The sequence below is a fragment of the Rhinoderma darwinii genome, chromosome 5 (assembly GCF_050947455.1).
Source record: "Rhinoderma darwinii isolate aRhiDar2 chromosome 5, aRhiDar2.hap1, whole genome shotgun sequence".
In the NCBI taxonomy this organism is placed as follows: Eukaryota; Metazoa; Chordata; class Amphibia; order Anura; family Rhinodermatidae; genus Rhinoderma; species Rhinoderma darwinii.
This window is the reverse complement of record NC_134691.1, coordinates 133,959,750-133,984,793: the sequence shown is the minus strand read 5'-3', so window position 1 is coordinate 133,984,793 and position 25,044 is coordinate 133,959,750. Positions and strand designations below refer to the sequence as shown.

The following is a 25,044-nucleotide window of genomic DNA, read 5'->3' as shown; positions in this document are numbered from 1 at the left end:
GGGGGTATATTATATATACTAGTATACAGCAGGCTCAAGGGATCAATATTAATTCAATGGCGTAGCATGCAAATAGGGGGCGTGGTATGCAAAGGGTTTGTGGCCTAAATGATCATTCACTAATCGTAATCGAGGTTACATGTTCAATTAATCGGGATTTTCATTTAGGTCATAATCGCCCTGCCCTAGTCTGAAACCTCCAATAGATATTTGATAACGTATTGTGGGTTTTCTGTGATAAAACTTGGACATCAATCTACCCCACAGTCCACGTCGGCACATTGCCGGGACAACTAAAAGTTAAATAATTTACCCACATACCCATCTCATCAAGAATGTTTTGCAGTGACCCACCATCTACATGATCCTACAGTTACAACTATATTTTTATGTTTCTAATGAACATGTTACTATATGGAAGTTTGCAATATATTTTATTTGAAGTCTGAGCTCCGTCGTGCTTTCATGGCGCTCTAATGCCCGACTTAAATAACTAGCAGCAGTGGGGCAAACGCTATGGGGAATGATCCAAATTCATATCCCATAGGCTGCCTATGAAGAGTGAGTAAGGATCAGTCTTCCTAAGAGAAAGCTGAAATTCTGCTGAAAAAGTGGCATAAAATTGTAAAACAAAAAAAGACATTTGTAGCTGGAGGTTCAGTTTAAACAGTAACATTGCCATTCTAAAAAGTTCCTCCTCAAAAGCCTATTTGTTACAGTACACATTGATTGAAAGTTGTCCGAACTGCGTCTCATTCCCTCCTCCCCATTAAAATAAACATTCACAATCTTTTAAGAGCTTATGTTAATGGTGGTGTTGGAAGGAACCACTAACTAAAGTGCACCCTTAGGCCACATTCACACGAACGTGTTTTTGCGGCCGCAATTCCCCCGAAAATCCACGGGAGAATTGCGGCCCCAGTCATTTCTATGGGGCCATGCACACGACCGTAGTTTTTGCGGTCTTTGCACGGCCCGGGAACCCGCACCGCAGAAAGAACGGGCATGTCCTATTACGGCCGTCTTCTGCGGTCCGGGCTCATTGAAAACAATGACGGCGGCCATGTGCATGTCCTACGATTTGCGGGCGGCCCACGGCTGACAATCCGCAGCCGGCCGACCCGAAAATCACGGCCGTGCACACGGCTACGGTTGTGTGCATGAGGCCTTAGTCTTTGTACAAAATTCCTTATGTCATCCGTTTTATTTTTTGCAGGCAGATATTCTATGGATACTTTGAGTGGTAAAGAGACTTACCCCAGGTACAAATGTAAAGATGTTGTACTTCTGATTTTTTATAGCATTCCTTGGATATTTTTCTTCACATTTCTCTGGACATCCCAACCACACAGTTCGGGCTTTCAGTTCTTTCCTTCTTCTGCAAACATTTATTAGCCAGTCACAACAGCTACAAAACAAAATAAAATAAAGATATTAACTGAATTTCAAAAGTGTGTTGTACACAATTCTATACTGAATAGACCGCTTAGTACGTATCTGAACAATGGCTATAGACGCACCAAAGGTTCACCTTTCCTTGTGTGTCATTAAGACATGTCAAGAGATGTCATTAGTGGGGAGCCATGCACTGGGACCCCGATCACCAGTAAATCGGTGCCATAGAGCTCCTCTAACTTGGAGGTCTTTGGATCTTCCGGTCGCTTGTTGGATTTTCCCATTGACGTTCATGGGTTTGTCACAATGTGCTGTTGTTCTCTGTTAGCAGGCCGTTTATAACATATAGCATGTATTCTGCTAACGGTATATCCAACTTGAATCTGGAGCTTCCCTTTAAAGTCTCTGCTTGAAGTCAAAGTGTGCAGAAGCTGCCTCTGCATTTTTATTAGTATTATAATCCAGATTTTCACTAAACACATTGCCTACAAAGAACATAATAGTCACAGGTCAAAACTGCAACACTATAACAATATTCCAATGTGAACGCTGTCATTTGCTTCTTCTGAATACCTGTGTTTCCTAGACATATATGAAATATAATATAGATGAGATCATATTTTCCTGCATCTCTCCAATAATAGTAGGCACAGTGCAGCTGTATCTAAGTTACATAGAGCCATCAGATTTCCTTCAAATGGACTATAAAGTCCCTTCTCCTGAACCCTTTGAAATGCAATGCCATAATGTAAAATGTGTAGCCCAAACAATATTAAATGGTTACAAGATTTTGTTTAATCTGCAGATGATGTTTAGAAAAAGCAGCTGGTCTTGTCAAGCTACAGCAGTAATATATATATATATATATATATATATATATAAAAAAGAACGATCTATACGCGGCACAAGATGAACAGAGCTCAATAGGTTCCAATTATCTAAGGATACTCCTTGTTTAGGAACATATTTGCAGAAATGCTCTGATGAGCTGTTAATTATTGACATGTGAAAGTCAATAATGAATTCTACGATGGCGAAGCTTTTTCTTCTCATATGTAGTTATTGGTTTCTGCTCAGCTTGTATCTTAACTGAATCCTAAATCTCTCTCTCTATATCTTTCAAACATAGACCCGCAGGAAAAAGATGGAGCAGATGACCAGTATTTGTTACTTTTATTACATGCCGCCTTATTGTGCGCAGTTTTGCTGTTTTTTTCTTTTCTTCTGGACAATTTGGATATAGAAACAGCAACAGCTGAGATGCATTGTTATGTGAGCTGTGCTTTATTTCTCCTTTCTTTCCAGCAATCACATGAATAATTCACAAATCACAATTAGCTGATCCATCTTTGGCATAGGTATACAGTTTATCGGAGTTTGGGAAGAGTATGTGGCCTAATCTAAGTTATCAGTGAAGCTGCATAAAGTAGATAACAAACGTTACAACCATTATGTGAATAATGAAAATGAGACGTCTGTGGCAAATCAAGTATTTCATGTTTTACTACCACAAAAATCAAGACTCAAAATCCACCATTATGTGTCCACAAAAGGGCCGTTCCTCCTCTCTAAAACCGGTTTATTACCTTTCAGAGCCTTCCGCTGGTTTGAGATTGTTTCTAATCCAAGATCCAACTAAGAATAGGTTTTGTTTCCAGGGGGACAAAAATCCCATTCAACTTAATCATAAACCTTCTAAAAAGCAAATCAATATCCTAATTCCATGCACCAGACTTGTGGTACTAGCGGATGATGTGCTGGTTCCCAGCCCATACCAACATCTGATTATATATTTATATGTAATGTAGCAGAACTGAGCTTGTCCTCAATGGTTTCTTTTGTGCTATGTCAGATCTTGCACACAGTACAGACATATTCTCCATACATACGGAATACGATGGAGCATGCAGCCATTTTTGTGTTACAATCTTGACAGAATAACAGAATTTGATTTCATATGGAGGAAAACAGACAGACTTAGGTGCAATATGGCCCACAAACTTGTATGAGCCCCGTAAAATGGGCACGTGCGGGAGCCCAACCCTGTAGGTTTATCTACACTTCAATGGACAACACTTGCTGGTAACTATTACCAGATATGAGGATTTCACATCTGGGATTAAATAATTTTTTCAGAAGAAATCTAATGCTTATAATCTTCTGATGTATCCCGTCTAGGAAAAGAATAAAATCAACAGACTGAATTTCAACAAATCTGATCCTTTAGTTTTCCCATAGATGAGCAGCACCAGAGACATCTGGCAGCCACCTAGCTCCATCTCCCTATTGAAAATAGCCAGCACCTCTTAATAGAATTGGAGCATTTTCTACCAACAGAAATTAGTTTAAGACACAACACAGGCTCTGCTACTGACACTACACAATCTGCTGCCCAGCATGTGAAATACGACAGGGAGGGAGCAGTGAAGGTAAGTCATGTGATGTTTCTTCCGAGAGGGGAGATAACCACGTGTTCGGAACAGGAAATAAACACCAGGACCGTGGGCATGTGACTGTACATGAGACTGGCTTACAGAGGGGACTCAGCTACAGACACTACATTAGATCGTCCTGCAGGTCAACCATCTGCACATAGTATTTAAAAACTGGTTAACCCCTCTAAATTACAAAAGGAAAAAAATGAAGGAAATTCGATTTTTCTTTTCATATTTCCCCCCTATATAAAATGTAAAAAAAATAAAAACATACTGGTTCTGTTTTGGTATGCTAACAAACTGTAGAGTCATGTTCAACAGAAATGAAAGGGAACCTGTCACAAGCTTTGGAGCCACTAAACCACCAGTATGTGGTAAATGCAGCTGGGTACAGTGTTCAGAATGTCAAAATCGACCATTTAGGTAATAGTTAGTAAAATAACTTACAATTTAGAGCAGTCCGGGAGCAGCATTGGGCGCATGCGAATAGTGCACATTGTGCATGAGCAATAAAGCGAGGTGTACGGTCTTCACCTTCATGTGCGCTATTGTCCATGCCCCCCCCCCCCCCGATGCCGCCGGACACCTCTCAGTAACTTAGAAGTTATTGTTACTAATTATTGCCTAAATGGCTGGTTTCAATGTGGGCATGTTTGGGACACTATACACTAGCTGTATGACAGCATGCTGGTGGTTAAGTATCTCCAAACCTAGAGACCGGTCCCTTTTAAAAGTGCATTTATAGAACAATGCAAAGTTACAGAAAGGAAAACATATAAATAAAAAATGCAAACACTGGCATGGTCTTTGGCTGTGCATCATTACATCATAAGACAGATCAAAGTAAGAAATTCCACATTTTACCGCGGACACAGTAAAAGTTCTTCCTACCCATTCTGCATGCAATCTTCATTTCTCTGTTCTCAATGGGTGGTATTCCTTGATTTTATGGGATGTGGAATAAGAAGCCTCAGATTCCTTTGTAAGGTCATTCCATTTATTTAAAGATTGTTATCCTAATGCCCTTTTATCCCATGTATTTCACTTAAACTGAGCAGAAGCCAGAAGGATTAGAAACAATGTCGATGCCATAACTGCTAAAAGTGGGGCACATTCAGAAAAAAATGGCACTATCATTTGCAACAAATTACAAAAACACCTACAAAGTGAAAACTGGAGATGATATGAGGAATACATGCAAAAAAAATATTGTGGTCAGGTGCTATGAAAATGGAGAGCGTAACTGTTTTATAAACGTTCCTCAGGCTTTTTTGCTCAGTGGCTGGTCAATAATAGCCAATTGAATTTGTGTGTTTCTATGTGCTATGACATTTAGGCCATTCAAGAGCATGCTGCATTTACTGGTCAAAGGGCTGACGTGTTGTCCATAGTGATGTATGTGCTGGACAACATGTAATCGTTCTGCAAAAACAAGAACGCATTAGGGGACCCTCGTGATTTTTAGAATTCCGGACTCATGATAAATGTGTTAGAACAGACAAACCCTTCAATATGAGAGTCGCTGTTGCTGCAGCGGACGTGACCAACTGCTCACTTCCTCGAGGTTATATGAACTGGGGTCTTTTATTGCTTGGGACAACCCCTTTAAGGCTCTGAGTGTCATGGATTCGGTTTTTACAGGATCTATGAAAAGTATCATTGATTAATTATTATCCTCCATTGACTAATTCCGGGGCACATTACAGATCCGTGTTCTACAAATCTATGGGTCCATACTGTGTCTAAGGAGTGCTTCCAGGGGAGACTACAATACGGCTTCATAACGCAGACCCACTGATGCCTTAAAGGCTTCCATGTTTACGCCTGTGCCTAATGCCTTTGTATGACAATATAAGATAATTGTTAGATACGTCGCTCCGCTGCAGCTGGCGAGCCACGCTCCGCTGCAGCTGGCGAGCCACACTCCGCTGCAGCTGGCGAGCCACACTCCGCTGCAGCTGGCGAGCCACACTCCGCTGCAGCTGGCGAGCCACACTCCGCTGCAGCTGGCGAGCCACACTCCTTCTTACTCCAATACAAAAATGGGGAAAGATTTACAAAGTGAAATGAACCAACATTATTTACACATTAAGTAAATGGTCTTGGCCAAATTTATTATGTAATATAGTTGTATTGGTGCAATAAAAACTTACTTTTTTTTATATTTAACAGGCAGAAGTCTAAAATCCAAGGCTGTGACTGGAATACACACAGGCAGTGTGTTATTTGCCACAGAAAAAAAATGACTGGTTTTATCTCTGTTGGCTGACTGTTCTTCACGAGAAAGAAAAATATATATGGACTCCGCTTTTGATTTTTTTTAGTACAGATCACACACTTCTTAAGTTTTAAGCAGCAGCAACTTTCTCTTTCCTTCGCTGCAAACCTATACTGTAATTATTGTACTCTACAGGTAGCGGTAGTAATCAAGCCAAAAGCAACTGTGTAGCCATGTCATTCTTAAAAGATCAGCATTTTCCCATGCTTCTGCATAACAAATGTGTTGCAGATTAATTGAAAGTGTACAGGGCATCTCAGTGCTGAGATTAATCCGAGCATTTGATATCCCTTTCACTTCATATGGAAATGCCATTCAATGGAACCATTTTCATTGGGACAATGTGTTTTTGATAACAAGTGGAATGTAAATCTCATGAGAAAGAAATCAATCCAACCAAAGTAGTCCTCTGTATTGATTTGTGTGCATTATAATTTCACAGGCTTGAATGGAATTTCAATGTAACAAAAAACAATTTCAGAGCAAGAGAAATAGAGAAATTATCATCAGGCTAAATGGGAAGTTTGGAATTTCTTGTGAAAAAAGCTGCTGCAAAACATGGTTAAAAAAACTATAAGAAAACCTAAACATATACAATAATATAACTTCGATTTTATTAGGCAAGTGTTTAAAATTTATTAAACTTAAAAAATGTTGTTTTTTACTTTACAGTGTCTCTTATGCATCAAACAAACTCCAAATGACTCTACAAACTCCTAGGGATATTAAAAGTTTTCAGTAATAACCTATAACTAGACATTCCATTCAATAATAATACACTTCTTAATAAATATTTCTGCATATTGCATTAACCCCGTAATACCAAAGGTATTTTAAACCTTAAAGACGGAGCAATTTTTGACGTTTTTTCCATCGCATTCAAAGAGCTATAACTTTTTTTATTTTTCCGTCGACATAGCTGTATAAGGACTTTTTTTTTTTTTGCAGGACAAGTTGTATTGTTTAACTTTACGCTCTAAACTTTTTTTCTATGTTCCTAATTTAAAGGGAATCTGTCAACAGTTTTGGGGTTTTTAGTATTTACGTGTGGGGATCATGGGTTTGTCGTTCCATTTCATATTCTGTATTTTATCTTGTATCCAATAAAGATGTTGTATTTTGCATATACTAGTTATCCTGCCTGTATTTTGTGTCAGGAGTATACATTTTTTCCTGCAACACAGAAAGTTTTACCAGAGAAACGCAACTCAATATTTATTGCCCAGATTCTGCAATTTTTAGAAATATCCCACATGTGGCCCTAGTGCGGTAATGGACTGAAACACCGGCCTCGGAAGCAAAGGAGCAGTGGATTTTGGGGCCTCCTTTTTATCAGAGAATATTTTAGGCACCAGGTTTAAAGAGGTCCTGTGGGGTCAAAACAGTAGAAACCAACCAAAAGTGACCCCGTTTTGGAAACTACAGCCCACAAGGAATTTATCTATAGGTATAGTTAGAATCTTGACGCCACAGGTCTTTTGCTATATTTATTAGAGTAAGTCTGGGAAAAGAAAAATCTACTTTTTTCTGGAAAAACATTGACATTTTTAATTTTTACAAGGAATGAGGAATAAAAAGCACCACAAAATTTGTAAAGCAATTTCTCCTGATTATGACCATACCCCATATGTGGTAATAAACTGCTGTTTGGATCCACGGTAAAGCTCAAAAGGGAAGGTGCGCCATTTGGATTTTGGAGCGCAGATGGAATGGTTTTAGGGTGACATGTTGCATTTGCAACGCCCTGGAGGGCAAAACAGTGGAAACCTCCCAAAAGTGACCCCATTTTGGAAACTATACCCCTCAAGGAATTTTTCTAGGGGTAGAGAGAGCATTTAGACCAGACAGGTTTTTTGCTCAATTTAATGGAATTAGGCTGTGAAAATTAAAATTTACTTTTTTTGTGAAAAAAACAGACATTTAAATTTTTTACAAGGAATAAAGGAGAAAAATAACCCCAACATTTGTAAAGCAATTTCTCCCGATTACAGCAATACCCCATATGTGGTAATAAACTGCTGTTTGGACCCCCAGCAGGACTCAGAAGGGAAGGAGTGCTATTTGTATCTTGGAGCTCACATTTAGCTGGAATTGTTTTCTGGGAGCTATGTCGCATTTGCAAAGTCAATGAGAGACCAAGAAAAAAAATTGTTTTGTTTCACCATATTCAGAGAGGCATCACTTTTTTATTTTTTGGTCGATTGAGCGGTGTGAGGGCTTATTTTTTGCGGGCTGAGCTGTAGTTTTTATTGGTACGATTTTTCTGGTACATACAAATTGAGTTAACTTTTTATAGGAAAATTTTTTTTAGAGCGAACGTGACCAAAAAACAGCAATTTAAGCACTTCAAATTCTTTATGGCGTTCACCGTGCGAGTTAAATAATGGTATATTCTAATAGTTCAGACTCTTACAGACGCAGCGATGCCAATTTTGTTTTGTTTTTTTACATTACTTTGGAGGAAAAATGGGAAAAGGTTTTTTTTTGGGACTTTAACCCCTTAATGACCAGCTTATTTTAGACGTAAATGACCAAGCCATTTTTTACGTTTTTCCATCGTCTCATTCAAAGAGCTATACACTTTTTATTTTTGTGTCGACATAGCTGTATAAGGTCTTGTTTTTTCGGGACAAGTTGTACTTTTTAATAGCACCATTTTGGGGTACATAGAATTTATTGATTAACTTTTATTAACTTTTTTTTTTTGGGGGGGGGGGGATAGAAAAAAAAAACAGCAATTTCGCCACACTTTTTTGCGTCCTAAATTTACGCCGTTTACCGTGTGGTATAAATAACACAATAACTTTATTCAGCGGGTTGTTGCGATTGCAAATCTGTATAGTTTTTGTATGTTTTACTACTTTTACACAGTGAAAACACTTTTTTTTCAAAATTATTTGTTTTTGCGTCTCCATATTTGAAGAACCAAAACGTTTTTATTTTTTCGCCGATGCAATTGTAGGAAGGCTTTTTTTTACGGGACGACTTGTAGTTTTTATCGGTACCATTTTGGAGTAGATGCGACTTTTTAATCACTTTTTATCACATTATTTTTTTAAGGCTGGATTCAAAGAAAACAGCAATTTTTGCATGTTTTTTTATTTTATTTTTTACGGCGTTCACCGTGCGGGTTAAATGCTGTAATAACTTTATAGTCGGGGTCGTTACGGACGCGTCGATACCAAATATGTGTAACATTTTTACTATGTTTTGTTTGTTAATAGTAAAGCAGTTTGTAATGGGAAAAAGTGGGTTTTTCATTTTTTTTTTTCACTTTTTTACTAATTCCACTAGGGGACTTCACTATGCGATCCTCCTATCGCATTTTTAATACACTGCAATACTTCTGTATTGCAGTGTATTATGCCTGTCCGTGTAAAACGGACAGGCATCTGCTCGGTCATGCCAGAGGCATGATCTAGCAGGCATTCACGACAGGCAGACCTGGGGGCCTTTATTAGGCCCCGGCTGCCATCGCAGACAGACACTCGGCAATCTTATCGCCAGGTGTCAGTTGGATGAGAGGGAGCTCACTTCCTCTCTCCAAAACCACTCAGATGCGGTGCACGCTATTGTGCACTGCATCTGAGGAGTTAAACGGGTGAGATCGATACTAATATCGATCTCACCCGGCAGAGCAGGGACGCCCCCAGCCCTCAGCTACCTCTGGCAGCTGAGAGCAGGGAGATTTGACAGCTCCCTGCTCTGTTTACTTATTCCGATGCCGCAACGTAAAAGGTCTATGGCATCGGAATAAGGACCGTTAGTGACCGACGTAGAAACACTATGGGCCGGTCACTAACGGGTTAAATATTTATAAAAAAAAATGTCACTAATAATAAACTTTATTTTTTATTATTTTATTTTTTTTATACATTTTGTTAGCCCCTCTAGGGGACTTGAAACAGCGATCATTTTTACAGGCTTCTGTAACAGCAGGATCGCTGTTCCTGTCAGTTAGTCCCGGGGGTCAGCTGTAATAAACAGCTGACCCGTGCAGCGTATAGAGCGGGCTTGGCCTGTGAGCCCGCTCCATACATTACCCCCTGCACGACATGCTATTAAGTCATGGTGAGCGAAAGGGTTAATACGCAGCGGATGGTGCAAGGTGAAAATTAAAATTTTCCACTGATATGCCATTTTAGTGCACAATATGTTGTGCCCAGTTTGTGCCACTGAAGTAAAATACCTCATAAACTGGTAAGCGGGTTCTCCCGGGTATGGCGATGCCATATATGTGGACGTAAGCTGCTTTTTGGGCACGATGTAGGGTTCACAAATGAGGGAGCGTCATTTGGCTTTTGGAGCGCAGATTTTGCTTAGTGGTAGTTCTGTTTGGGGTTTTGCTGGTATTTCAGTTTATAATGTGGGGGTGTATATGTAATCTGTGCAGAGAACATCAGGGGCATAATAAGAGGGTATAATAATGGGGTAAATAAATAATCCGCAGATGTGTGGCCGGTGTCGCACTGATAAATGGTGCCCAATCTTAACCGCTTTTGGAACGTTCTGCACATTTTGTGTCGCCATATTCTGAGAGCCAGAACTTTGTTATTTTTTTGCCACCGGAGCCGTGTGAGAGCTTATTTGTTGCGGGACAATCTTTAGTTTCATTGGTAGCATTTTGGGGTACATGCGATTTTTTTGTTCATTTTTTATTCCATTTTTTGGCAAGCAAGGTGACCAAAAACCATTAATTCTGACGATGTTTTTTATTCTTTTTTTTTTTACAGTGTTCACCCTGGGCTATAAATGACAATTTTACTTTATTATGCGGGTCGATACGATTACGGCGATACCATACGTATATAGTTTTTTTTTATGTTTTGCAGCGTTTGAGCAATAAAATCACTTTTTTATAAAATTATTTATTTTTTGTGTCACCATATTCTGAGAACCATAACTTTTTTATTTTTCAGTCAAAAAGCTGTGTAAGGGTTTATTTTTTGCGGGACGGGTTGTAGTTTTAATTGGTACTATTTTGGGGAACGCGAGACATTTTCATCACTTTTTATTCTATATTTTGGGAGGTGTGGTCCCAAAAAAGTTATTCTGGCATTGTTTTTATTTATTTTTTGTGCGGTGTTCACCGTGCAGGAAAAATAGCATTATAGTTGTATAGCTTGTGTCGCTACGAATGCGGTGATACCAAATACATGAACTCCTTTTAAAGTTTTAATGTTTTTCCTATAATAAGACTTATTATAGGAAAAAAAGCATTTTATACATAACCTCTATTTCTACACTCTTATAAAACATTTTTTTTTTTTTTTTAAACATATTTTTATTGAATTTTTTCACCACCCAAAAAAAACACAAATCATACAGTAATGCATTGCCATAATAATAAACATTACAAAAAATGTATAAATGAACATGTGATAGTGAATGCTTCCCAGCAAACTAGGTTTGATCTTGGAAGTTATTCCCCATGGGCCATCAGCCCTCCTTCATCTCCTCTATCTCCTCTATCCTTCCCTTCCTTTAACCCCACCTGTCGGGTATTCCTGTAAACATTGTTACATAACTTTGCATATCTGCCTAACTTACATAACTAAACAATACACAGAACAAATAAGAAATTGGAGCATACATAACAATTGGAGCTTCGTGAAGCAGTTCACCAACTCAGGCAGCTAGTCCGCAAGACTAAAGAAATCCCAGTGGATATATATGCTTTACTCCCGTGATATTTTCAGTGCCCCTAAAGTGCCCTTAAGATCTTCAATCAAGTACCATGACGTTCCCGTAAACGGATCTATGATGTCCCTTCGTTCTTCACTGGTGAAATATTTTGTGAGGAAAAGCTTCCATTTCTCAAAGAATTTTTTGCTCTGCGTGTCTTTATTCTGTAATATACCAATGCGGTCTAGATAAAACAGTTTCCTCAACCCCTGAACCACCATGTTCTGAGTCGGTACTTCAGCTACCAGCCAGTTTTGGAGTATGCACCTCTTTGCCACTATCAGTGTGGCATGGGCCATGGGAGCTAAATGTGTCGTTTCTGTCTCTTCTAATTCTCCATCATGTTGTATATGGAATAAGACCTCCATTGGCCCTAAATTCCCATGGAACCTGCCCACCTGCTGCAATAAGGATGTTATCTCCCCCCAGAATGGCTGAATTATAAAACATTTTTATTAACTTTTTGTTGTCCCACTAGGGGACTTGAAGACTTGCAGCACTGATAGCTGCAAGAATACATTACACTACCTAGGTAGTGTAATGTATTCTAAGGCTGGGTTCACACGACCTATTTTCAGGCGTAAACGAGGCATTTTACGCCTCGAATTACGCCTGAAAACACGGCTCCAATACGTCGGCAAACATCTGCCCATTCATTTCAATGGGTTTGCCGATGTACTGTGCCGACGACCTGTAATTTTACGCGTCGCTGTCAAAAGACGGCGCGTAAAATAACAGACTCGTCAAAGAAGTGCAGGACACTTCTTGGGATGTAATTTGAGCCGTTTTTCATTGACTTCAATGAAGAACAGCTCCAAATTACGGCTGTAATTGACACCTCGCAAAACGCGAGTACGAGCAATTACGTCTGAAATTCAGGAGCGGTTTTCTCCTGAAAACAGCTACGTAATTTCAGCCATAATTGACGTTATCGTGTGCACATACCCTAACTATCAGTTTGACGCAATAGGAAGCCTATAAGAACCAGCCGGAGGCCAACCATCGGCAGCCCCCGAAATTGCACTGTGGGGTCTACCAATGTGCTACAAACCCCCTACATGCGATGATCGCCATTGATCGCTGCATCTAAGGGGATAATTGCTAAAATCAGCGGCGATGGGTTGCTGATCGGCAAATGGGAGAGCAGGGCAGAGACCCTGCACAATTAACCACGGCTGCCGTTTAGCGCCGCTCGGCAGTTAACGGTTAAAGCCCAGACGTAACTGCACGTCAAGGTGCAGAAAGTAACTGCTCGTCTGGACGTGCCATTACGTCAAGGTGCGGGAAGGGGTTAAAGCTGTCTGTCCGGTCTATATCAATGTATGAGGGCAGCATAGGTTTCAGGGAACGACACTGAGCATTGAAATATATCGTTTTCTATTATTTGATTCCGAATTTTGATGTAAAAAGCTGTTTCAATGCTGCCAGGGTCCTGTGAGTCCTGCTTCCCCTGCCCACACACAGTGATTGATACAAACTCATAAAGGAAATGTTGTCAATCACGGTGTGTGGGTGTGGAGGGAGGAGGACTCACAGGCTCTCTCTAGGACTCCTGGCAGCAATTAGACAACTTTTTACATGAAATAATGAGTCATATCATAGAAAACAATACATTCCTGAAATCAGCGTCTCCCCATCTATCCTACTCTGTCCTGAGATAGGAGAGCATAGGAGACCTGAAAGATACACGTTTACTACTGAAAGTAAGAGTTTATTCTAACGCAGGAAACATTGATGATTGTGTAACAATAGATTAATGCTTGCGAACAGTGGAGAACAACCAGAGAAATGCATAGGATGTCCTACTTTATCCAACTATACTTTAATCTTCCATCTTCGAAGTACCAGTACTATAAAAGTGTCTCATTGCAGAGGTCAGCGACTTCTACTAGAGAATTTATCTCATTTACGGTTTCAAGAAAAAAGGAGGCCATTGAATGAATCAAGTATGGCCTTCAGACATTTTTAAAAGACACTGGTATTGTCTGCATGCACGTTAAAAGTGTTAAAAAAAGTAACGTGTCTGCTTTTCCAAAGTTTACATAAGATGAGCCAGCAGCTTGAAGATGCTTTAAAAAAACAAAGTAAAGGTGGCCATACATAGTAGATTAAGATAAACCAGGTGCAGTACAAGAAAGTTGGCACTACTAGTCAGTCTTTGAGGTAGGGAACAGATATGTAGAACAAAAGAAACAGGAGTTTCTTATCGAAACCTTGGGCGGTGCTCAGCCATGTGGTTGTATTTCTTACTTTTATGGTGGCATCCAGCAAAAAGTTAAAAGCGTTCAAGGGAGGACATAATATCAGAAGAAGCGCTACTCTTAGCGAAAACAGGCTGTAACCTGCCATGTAATCTGCTACGTCCACCCTTGGACGCTTTTAACTTTTTGCTGGATGCCACAATAAAAGTAAGAAATACAACCACATGGGTGAGTGCCGTAATTTCACTTCCCTCACCACCTGTTACACTTTAGATTAATGTTGGCCGAACCTGCCAATCTCGGCAGGACCAGCTCAGCACGTAATGTGCATGTGGACATCTGCCGTCGGATTGGGCAGTTGGATTTCAACATCCCCGAACTTTTTGCTCTCAGGGTAGAAGTGTCTGGCAGGAGCTTTCTTCCCTCTCCCCTTTCAAAATGCATGCATGTGTATGGGGGGGGGGGGGGAATCGGGAGGAATAGCTGTGCATGGCTAGCCTAGGGCTCTCTTCAAAGTACCATTATTAGGTTTCGGTCAGGTGTTCCGCTATTCTTGCTGACAAAGATACCAGAACTCAGAAGAAACCCTGAGGGTCCCCATTTTAAGCCAATAAGGTCTATCAGCATTCGTCTAAATCCGTTCAGAATTGAATCCAGCATAGCGCAGTTATAAACGGAAGCCATGAAGTTAGTGTGACCAGAGTCTAAGACATTGTCAATATATAACACAAAATTAAAAACCAATCTGTCACGAAGACGGCCTCTAGCAGAGACCCCAATAGCACTTAGTCACTTGCAATTGGGGGGCTGTAAGAAGGAGCAGGCTGTTGACTGTTTGACTAAGGGGGGATCATTAGGCCCACTTTATAGCACTTACCTTGCATAGGCGAGCGATACACCATTTTAAATGAAACATGCACTAACTTAGGGTGCCTTTATCAGGAGCTCAAGAAGCCAGTCAGTGCTATTGCATTCACTTAGCTACAAACCTGCACGTATGACCCCCTGAACTCCCAAACACCAGGAGTAACAGAGTGTATGCTGCAAGTTACAAAGAACAAGGGTCAGGGACATGGTCATGTGATGCATCTCGGCCAATCAATTAAGAGAAAAGGGCAGTTTAACACACAGGTCGTGCCCTCTAAATGCTCCTAATTTGGAGGTCAGTGGTTGTTTAGTAAGAGTCTCAATATCAGAAATGTTTAAGCACCTTTATGCTTCATCAACATCGAAAGCAGCAGTCATAATAAAAATCCGAAGACTTAGACATGAATGTCATTAAACCTAAGTAATATTGGTAATACAAACCTGGTGCACAAGAATTTCCAGCCTCCACAGACAAACCATTCGAATCCTCTTTTTCGACGAGTTATCCTGGCTCTCGGTAAAGTGTGATAATCGCTTTCATCATTCTCAAAACCTTCTTCTGACATCATAAGTGGCATTTCATCCAAGGGGGATGCTTCATCTTGATACCTGACAAGACAGGTTTACAACTATTACAATCAACGGCATCAATGGTCTCATGTACTTAATGCTTAATTATTGTATAATAGGATCAGACAAAACCTGGTAGTCGTGGGGATTAACCTGATGACCAGGTTTTGCTGCCCGACCTAAATGCATTCTGCAGTCAGGTGCTTCTACTTGGTGCCAAATGCACAGAGCTGGATCCTATCACTGACAGCTTAAAGCTTCATCTCTACCAGTAGAACTAGTGACAGACCCTTATTGCCGGGCATAGAGGGAGAATGTGGGAGGTGAGTGAATGGGGGGGGGGAAGAGGATACCTTAATGTGTCAATTGAGAGATGGGAGTCTGGGGGGGGGGGTCCTCTCCTGTGACTTCCTAAAGAGAAAGGAGGTGTGAAGGCCTTTTGTGACTACTATGAAAGTGGGGGGCAATGTCTGGGAGACTCCTGTGAAGTGATGCTGCTGCATCTATTGGGGTAGTAGAGCAGGCCTGCTGATAATACTGGAGAAGTAATGGGGAGCTGCTACACCTACGGCGGCAGTGAGGGGTCCAAAGTGCGGGACACAATTTGTACTCCTAAGGGCATTGCTGTGACTACCAATAAGGAGAGTTCCTTTCCAACTACTGTGGAGGGAATACCTCCAGTGACATGTAAGTCCAAGCTTGCACATCCCCGGTTGCAGTGAGCTTGGTGGATATTTTTTATTTATTAATGTGCATCAAAAGGCCTTACAGAATGTCGCTGCTGGTTCTAACCTTTTGGAGCTGGCTCATAGACCTCGATATAATTTCTCCGAGCCTGTTGTATAACGTAAAGATGCAACTTTCTATTACACGTTTGCTTCAATTCCTCCCCATTTTCGAGATGTCTGCCAATCGCGCATGTTTATTTCAGTGTGGAGAAGGGAAATAAACCGATACCAGACACCTCCAACAGCGGCTTGTGTTCAATAGGAATGGAGGATTAAGGGATATTCGGGAGGCACCCATACACAAAAGATATTCGACCAATCCCACCGAAACGTCTGAATTTTATCTTATGTGTATCGCCAGTTTAGACATTTTATTTCTGTCTGTACCACCAGAATACATTACAGTTTTTTGGGGACTTTTATTAGAACAATAGATTTAATCGGGGGTGAACAAATTAGTCAGAGCACTGCAGGAGGCAGCTTGATTTTAGTAGACATGCAACTTCAATAGACAGTGACATGGATTTCTGCTCTCCTTCAGCCTGGGTAAAGATTCAGTTGATCTTCCCTCTCCCTCAAAGTAAACCATAACTTTTGAATAACTTTAACAAGACCAACAGTAACAAGAGTAACACTCCATTCACCAGTCACATACAGCGAAGCCAACCACATAGAAGCGTCCATAGTCTCTTGCCAGTGCAGTGTCCATAAAATAATACTAACCATTCTGCGACCATGGATATGAAGTCTGCTGCTGAAATAATATGTAATATCTCTTCTTGCTGGTGTCAGTATCCCCCTCTCCCACATGCTATTCTCCTGTTCCTAGACTGGTTGATATATTTATTTACAAATTTGTGAACACATGAAGACTAGAAAACATGAAGAAAAGTGCTAGAAAGCTTAGTGGTGCAGAACATCTACAGTATAGTACAACTACATACATACACTACCGTTCAAAAGTTTAGGGTCACTTAGAAATTTCCTTATTTTTGCAAGAAAAGCACAGTTTTTTTCAATGAAGATAACATTAAATTAATCAGAAATACACTCTATACATTGTTAATGTGCTAAATGACTATTCTAGCTGCAAACGTCTGGTTTTTAATGCAATATCTACATAGGTGTGTAGAGGCCCATTTCCAGCAACCATCACTCCAGTGTTCTAATGGTACATTGTGTTTGCTAACTGTGTTAGAAGGCTAAAGGATGATTAGAAAACACTTGAAAACCCTTGTGCAATTATGTTAGCACCGCTGTAAACAGTTTTGCTGTTTAGAGGAGCTATAAAACTGACTTTCCTTTGAGCTAGTTGAGAATCTGGAGCATTACATTTGTGGGTTCGATTAAACTCTCAAAATTGCTAGAAAAAGAGAGCTTTCATGTGAAACTCGACAGTCTATTCTTGTTCTTAGAAATGAAGGCTATTCCATGCGAGAAATTGCCAAGAAACTGAAGATTTCCTACAACGGTGTGTACTACTCCCTTCAGAGGACAGCACAAACAGGCTTTAACCAGAGTAGAAAGAGAAGTGGGAGGCCCCGCTGCACAACTGAGCAACAAGACAAGTACCGTACATTAGAGTCTCTAGTTTGAGAAATAGACGCCTCACAGGTCCTCAACTGGCAGCTTCATTAAATAGTACCCGCAAAACGCCAGTGTCAACGTCTACAGTGAAGAGGCGACTCTGGGATGCTGGCCTTCAGGGCAAAGTTGCAAAGAAAAAGCCATATCTGAGACTGGCTAATAAAAGGAAAAGATTAATATGGGCAAAAGCACACAGACATTGGACAGAGGAAGAGTGGAAAAAAGTGTTATGGACAGACGAATCGAAGTTTGAGGTGTTTGGATCACACAGAAGAACATTTGTGAGACGCAGAACAACTGAAAAGATGCTGGAAGAGTGCCTGGCGCCATCTGTCAAGCGTGGTGGAGGTAATGTGATGGTCTGGGGTTGCTTTGGTGCTGGTAAAGTGGGAGATTTGTACAAGGTAAAAGGGATTTTGAATAAGGAAGGCTATCACTCCATTTTGCAACGCCATGCCATACCCTGTGGACAGCGCTTGATTTGAGCCAATTTCATCCTACAACAGGACAATGACCCAAAGCACACCTCCAAATTATGCAAGAACTATTTAGGGAAGAAGCAGGCAGCTGGTATTCTATCTGTAATGGAGTGGCCAGCGCAGTCACCAGATCTCAACCCCATAGAGCTGTTGTGGGAGCAGCTTGACCGTATGGTACGCAAGAAGTGCCCATCAAGCCAATCCAACTTGTGGGAGGGGCTTCTGGAAGCATGGGGTGAAATTTCTCCCGATTACCTCAGCAAATTAACAGCTAGAATGCCAAAGGTCTGCAATGCTGTAATTGCTGCAAATGGCGCATTCTTTGACGAAAGCAAAGATTGAAGGAGAAAATTATTATTTGAAATAAAAATCATTATTTCTAACCTTGTCAATGTCTTGACTATATTTTCTAGTCATTTTGCAACTCATTTGATAAATATAAGTGTGAGTTTTCATGGAAAACACTAAATTGTCTGGGTGACCCAAAACTTTTGAACGGTAGTGTACATAAATGTGTCAATACATATACTAATGTGGGTAGGACCTAGGCAGCCAACTGTAGGAACCACTCACCACCATAAAATAATTGATCCCAAATCGTACATGCCAGCAGAAACTTTGTAACTTTTTTGGTTGGCCTATTCTATTAATACATTAGCAAGACACAATAACATTATGTAGCAATAGGAGTTTGAAAAAAAAAAAATGTTTAAAAAAACATACACGTCCTTTCCAAAGTAAAAAAAAAAAAAAAAAAAAAAGAGCGAAAAAATATATATATAAAAACTGCACACCTCAGAAAACAATTACAGGATGTTCCATTCTGCGAGATCTGCACTCAAATTTACAGCTGCATTCTATTGTGAAAAATAATACATGCAAAGCATCATCATGTTTAGTATCAGCGACTTCAAAATGCAGCCTTTGAACTGGTATGCAATTTATTCTATTTCAAAAGCAATTTTCCTTTTGTGTAGTAAAATTTTACCTCTGTATTTAAAAACAATAAGACAATGAATAATGGATTTTTCATAGCTGAGATGAGGACAAAGTCTAATTTTCCTTGTAACGTGTGTCTTACACACTTAATTGTTTTGTCACTCATGGACAATCAAGGCATCAAGCAATTAACTATAATGTAAGAAACTTTTCTAAAAGGAAAGTACAACCAAACTAAACAAAATGCTGGAAACGAAGACTTCAAAACTCACAGCATGAAAGTTACTATATCAGGATACATTTCGGTCTGCTTGGCTGATACATTTAAAGACCAAGAGGACTTCCACACATCCTCAACATTTATCACAGTGAAATTCAACAGAGAGGTAATAGAATCATTAAAAGTTACCAGTTAACAGGTTTATTACTACACTTTATTTGCTTTGATGCGGGACAGAGGTGGACAAATTTCTGAGATTAGAGATTAGCCCATTAGTTCGGTTGACAGCTATTCCTCCTGACTTCCCTATCATCCTTTCAATCGGGAAATGGGAATAAGCCACTGAAAGACCTTTCTCTAAAACTACACCCGATCCTTCTTTCCCCTGACATCAGCCAACAGAGGAGGGACATGACACCCCCATACATGTTAGATAGTGAGTCACAACCACCAAAATCAACGGCTTTGGTTGACTTTCATCTAATGCATATTGGCACCCGAAGGGTACGTCTACACACAGCGTAGACCAGGGGTCTCTAGCACGCGGCCGTCCGGCCGCATGCGGTCCCCGAGGCTGTCATCTGCGGCCCGCGGGACACAGAGCCGCTAGTGTAGACTCTGCTCTGGGACTCTGTGGAATCCCCTGACATCGGTGTTCAAATATGGACACGCTATGTCTGGGGCTTCCCCAGAGCCGGAGTCCCGGGCAGAGCGCTAGTATATGCTCTGCTCCGGGACACTATGGAATCCCCTGACATTGCTGTCCACATATGGACAGCGATATCTAGGTCTTCCCCAGAACTGGACAAGTGATGTCAGGAGAACAGATGGAGTCCCAGTAAGAGCGCTATTAGCGCTCTGCCCGGGACTCCAGTTCGGGGGTTGCCCCTGACAACTTTGTCCATATATGAACAGTAATGTCAGGAGCAGAGCTGGAATCCCAAGCAGGGTGCTAGAAGCGGCGCTGCTCCGGGACTCCAGCTCTGGGCAAGCCCCTGACATCACTGTCCATATATGAACACTGATGTCAGTGGCTTCCCCAGAGTTCCGGAGAAGAGCCTATACTAGCGCTCCGCTCTGGGACACCGGCTCTGGGGTTGCCCCCGACATCACATTCCGGTCCAGGAGGATCCCCTTACGTCACGGATCCCCTTACGTCTAATGTATGGAGAGTGACGTCAAGGGCTCCTCCAGCAGAGGAATCCCTGTCCAAAGCGTCGGAAACGCTCTGGCTGGGGATTCCACTCCTAGAGGGAGCCCCAATGGAGCTATCTACTAGGGGTGTGTGTGGCAGCATCTGCAGAGGGCACCGTGGCAGCATCTGCAGAGGGCACGGTGGAATTATCTAGAGGGCACCATGGCATTATCTACAGAGGGCACCGTGGCATTATCTACAGAGGGCACCGTGGCATTATCTACAGAGGGCACCGTGGCATTATCTACAGAGGGCACCGTGGCATTATCTACAGAGGGCACCGTGGCATTATCTACAGAGGGCACCGTGGCATTATCTACAGAGGGGCTGCCCAATCTTGACATTCATGTGTCTGCCAAACGCTGCCAATTGATACGCCGAACTGCATTTAGCAACAGTTAAACTGTAAAACTGGATTGTTGAAATAAGAACGTGGAGATGTAGTATTATTATAGTAATGTAGTATTGTTATAGAAATTTGGTATTGTTATAGTAATGTGGTATGGTTATAATAATTTAGTATTAGTATAATAATGCAGTATTGTTCTAGTAATGTAGTATTATTATAGCAATGTAGTATTGTTCTAGTAATGTAATATTGGTATAATAATGTAGTATTAGTATAGTAATCTAGTATTGTTATAGTAATATTATAGTAATTTAGTATTGTTATAGTAATGTAGTATTGTTATAGTAATGTAGTAATGTAGTATTATTGTAGTAGTTCGAATAACTAATTGATTAACAATAATTTTGTATTGTATCAAATTTGAAATGAATGTGTCCCGTCAACTTGACATTTTTTCTATATGTTGCCCACTTACCCAGCCGAGTTTGAGACCCCTGGCATAGACGTTGCAGAATTTCCTTCCTGAGTTGCTGTGCAGAGTATTACAGTAGTAGCAGAGTGGATGAGATTTGAACAAATCACATCCACACGCTGTGGAACAAATTCGCAGAAAAGATGTGCGGATATTGAGCTGTGGTGCAGATTCTCAATCTGCAGCATATCAATTTCTCTTGTGAAAACACTGTGGAGTTTCCAGACAGACGTACCCTTAGGCCCCATGCACACGACCGTGTTCGGTCCGTGATATACGGTCCGCATGTCGGCTGCATGTCCCGGACCGAACACAGTGCAGGGAGTCGGGCTCCTAGCATCACACTTATCTATGACGATAGGGCTCACTGCCTGTCCGCGGAACTACTGTCCCGTACTGTAATCATGTTTTAGTGTGTGACAGTAGTTACGTGGATAGGCAGTGACACCTAGCGTCATAGATAAGTATGATGCTAGGAGCCCGGCTCCCTGTACTTTGTACGGTCCGGGACAAGCGGCCGACATGCGGACCGTATATCACGGACCGAACACGGTCGTGTGCATGAGGCCTTAGACTCCTCCACGATCCTTTTTAGTATATAGGTAATAAGAACTTTAAAAAGCATCAATAAAAAAGTTAAAAAAAAGCCACGTGGAAACCCCACAGCTACACCCACAGGCCGAGCCACTTATTAGTAAGCAACAGATAAAACACTTAAAAAATGTCATACCTAGAGCACACTGCTTTTTGAAAAAAAACGCTAATGATTCCAAAAATGCCACAAACCAAAACGCTGCGTATGTATTTCTCAAATTTTATTTTAGACTCTGAAGTAACATCGGGCCACAGCATTTTTGGGCAAGGCGCAAAAGATGCAGCTGAAAAACGCCACTGAAAATGCTAGTAAACGCCGAGTGTAAGGCTTTCTTCAGACGAACGTGAAAAAGGTCCGTGCAACGCGCGTTGCACGGACCTATATGTGTCTATGGGGCCGTGCAGACATGTCCGTGTTTTTTCCTCAGCGTGAGTCCGCTGAAAAAAAGTCACGACATGTCCGTTCTTTGGGCGTTTTGCACGCATCACGCAGCCATTGAAGTCAATGGGTGCGTGAAAACCACGCATGCCGCACGGAAGCACTTCCGTGCGAACTGCGTGATTTGCGCTACAGCTGTCAAAAGGATGAATGTAAACAGAAAAGCACCACGTGCTTTTCTATTTACAAACATCCAAACGGAGTGTCTTTGAGAAGAGCGAACCCTGACAACCGAACCGAACTTCACCGGGTTCGGCCGAACTCGGCAAAAAAATTTACGCTACGCGACGTCCGGATATAGTCACTGTCCAGGGTGCAGAAAGAGTTAAACTGTTTCAGCACCCTAGACAGTGACTTCCGATTCCAATATACATGAACGAGTAAAAAAAAAAAAAAAGTTCTGACTTACCGATAACTCCCTGCTTCTTCCTCCAGTCTGACCTCCCGGGATGACAATTCAGTCCAAGTGACAGCTGCAGCCAATCACAAGCCAAGCACAGGCTGCAGCGGTCACATGGACTGCGGCGTCATCCAGGGAGGTGGGGCCAGATGTCGAGAGGCGCGTCACCAAGGACGCGTCACCAAGGCAACGGACGGGAAGTTCTCGGTAAGTACGAACATCTTTTTTTTTTTTTAACAGGTTGCTAGATATGGTGATCGGAATTCACTGTCGAGGGTGCTGAAAGAGTTACTGCCGATCAGTTAACTCTTTCAGCACCCTGGACAGTGTCGGACGTCGGCTAGAATCATCTCTATGATGGCGGCTGCGCGAAAATCACGCAGCCGCGCATCATACACGGATGACACACGGAGCTGGCAAGTGATTTTTGCGCGCGCAAAACGCAGCGTTTTTGCGTCCGCAAAAACGCCACGTTCGTGTGAATCCAGTCTAATACAGACAGTGATATTAGATTCTGGGACAACTATGTGGGAATGCAGCAATAAAGCCAAGCTAAGTTCACACTTCACGTAAATACTGAGGATTTAGTAGCAGTAGAGTGGACGAGATTTTAACCAATCCCATCCACACGCTGCATAAATGATAAGCGGAGAAAAAAAACTCTCAGAAATTGACCTGCGGATACAGCTGCCATGTATTCTCTGCATCGTTCGCTATGAATCTGTCAAACCCTTTTTTTTTTTTTTTTCTTTAAACAAAGTTAATACTTACACCCCCCCCCCCCCCCCTCCGGGGGTTTTCATAGAGATGGGATCCTCTGTTCTCCGTCCAGGCCGGCCTTCCGAAATGAGGATTCATGTGATTGTTTCAGCCAATCACAGGCTGCAGCGATCACATAGGCTGCAGCGTCATCCCAGGAGGCCGGACTGCATGGAGAACAGAGGGACGCGTAGCTATAATAATAATCTTCATTTATATAGCGCCAACATATTACGCAGCACTTTACAATTTAGAGGGGACTTTACAATTTTACAATCTAAAACGAAGCGGCAGAAATTTTCGAGCGAGCACTGTGCTGCTTGGTTTATGATCGGCTTTTCTCAGAAAGCTGAGCGAGCGGTCTACCGACTCAGAGACTTTCTATTGAGCCCGTACACCGCTCCGAGAAAAGCTGATAAGAAGTGGCGATCGGTGGGGGTCTAAGTGCTCGTACTCCCACCAATCAAAACTTCTGACATGTCACTATGGCAAGTCAAAGGTTTTTTTTAAAAGTTTAGTTACCCTTTAACTTTTTTTTTTTTCTTTCAATTACCTGAAAATTCTACGATTCTACTTTAAACTCTGCACCACACGTTGGCCTGTTTTTTTTGGGCAGGATTCCCTGCGGGTTTTTGGTCGAATTCTCAGCCTTAGGTCACATGCACACGACCAAATTGGTTTTGTGGACCGCAAAACCACGGTTATGGTGCGGTCCATCGGAATACAAAAATCCCTTTTTGTGCATCCTAGTGTCACCAGGACTCACGGATCCACAACAATTCACCAGTATCTGCAAATCTGGAGCATAAAATGCAGATAAATAGCGGCCGCAAAAGCACAGTCATGTGCATGAGGCCTTATAGTGTCAGATGATTGTGTGTCTTAGGGGGGATTCACACGAGCGTGTATTCGGTCCGTGCGGGCCGCGTGGTTTTCACGCGGCACGCATGGACCAATACAAGTCTATGGGGCAGTACAGACAGTCCGTGCTTTTTGCGCAGCGTTTGTCTGCTGCGCAAAAAGCGCGACAGGTTCAATAACTCTGCGTATTTCGCGCATCACGCACCCATTGAAGTCAATGGGTGCGTGAAAATCACGCGCACCACACGGAAGCACTTCCGTGGGACGAGCGTGATTCGCGCAACAGCAGTGAAAAGGATGAATGAAAACCGAAAAGCACCACGTGCTTTTCTGTTTCCGAACATCCAAACGGAGTGTCTTTGCGATGAGCGAAGCCGGACAAGCGTACCGAACTTCACCGGGTTCGGCCAAACTCGTTTTGGCCGATCCCGGAAAAAAAATTATCGGTACGCGACGTCGGGAGAGATTCACTGTGCATGGTGCTGAAAGAGTTAAACTGTTTCAGCACCATGGACAGTGACTTGCGATCCCAAAATACATGAACCTGTAAAAAAAACCGAAGTTCTAACTTACCGATTACTCCTGTCTCCT

At 41.7% G+C, this 25,044-nt stretch overlaps 1 protein-coding gene across 2 annotated transcripts in view; it reads right to left on the bottom strand.

Moving 5' to 3' along the window:
• The window catches only part of ATP9B (ATPase phospholipid transporting 9B (putative)), a 286,527-nt gene that overhangs the window by 258,757 nt on the left and 2,726 nt on the right, over positions 1-25,044 (bottom strand). For both annotated transcript variants that reach the window (XM_075826526.1, XM_075826527.1), the window contains exons 2-3: positions 15,303-15,470; positions 1,258-1,408 (exon numbers count right to left, since the gene is read on the bottom strand). In XM_075826526.1, the coding sequence (XP_075682641.1) occupies positions 1,258-1,408; positions 15,303-15,470 (319 nt within the window). The remainder of the gene's footprint in view (positions 1-1,257; positions 1,409-15,302; positions 15,471-25,044) is intronic.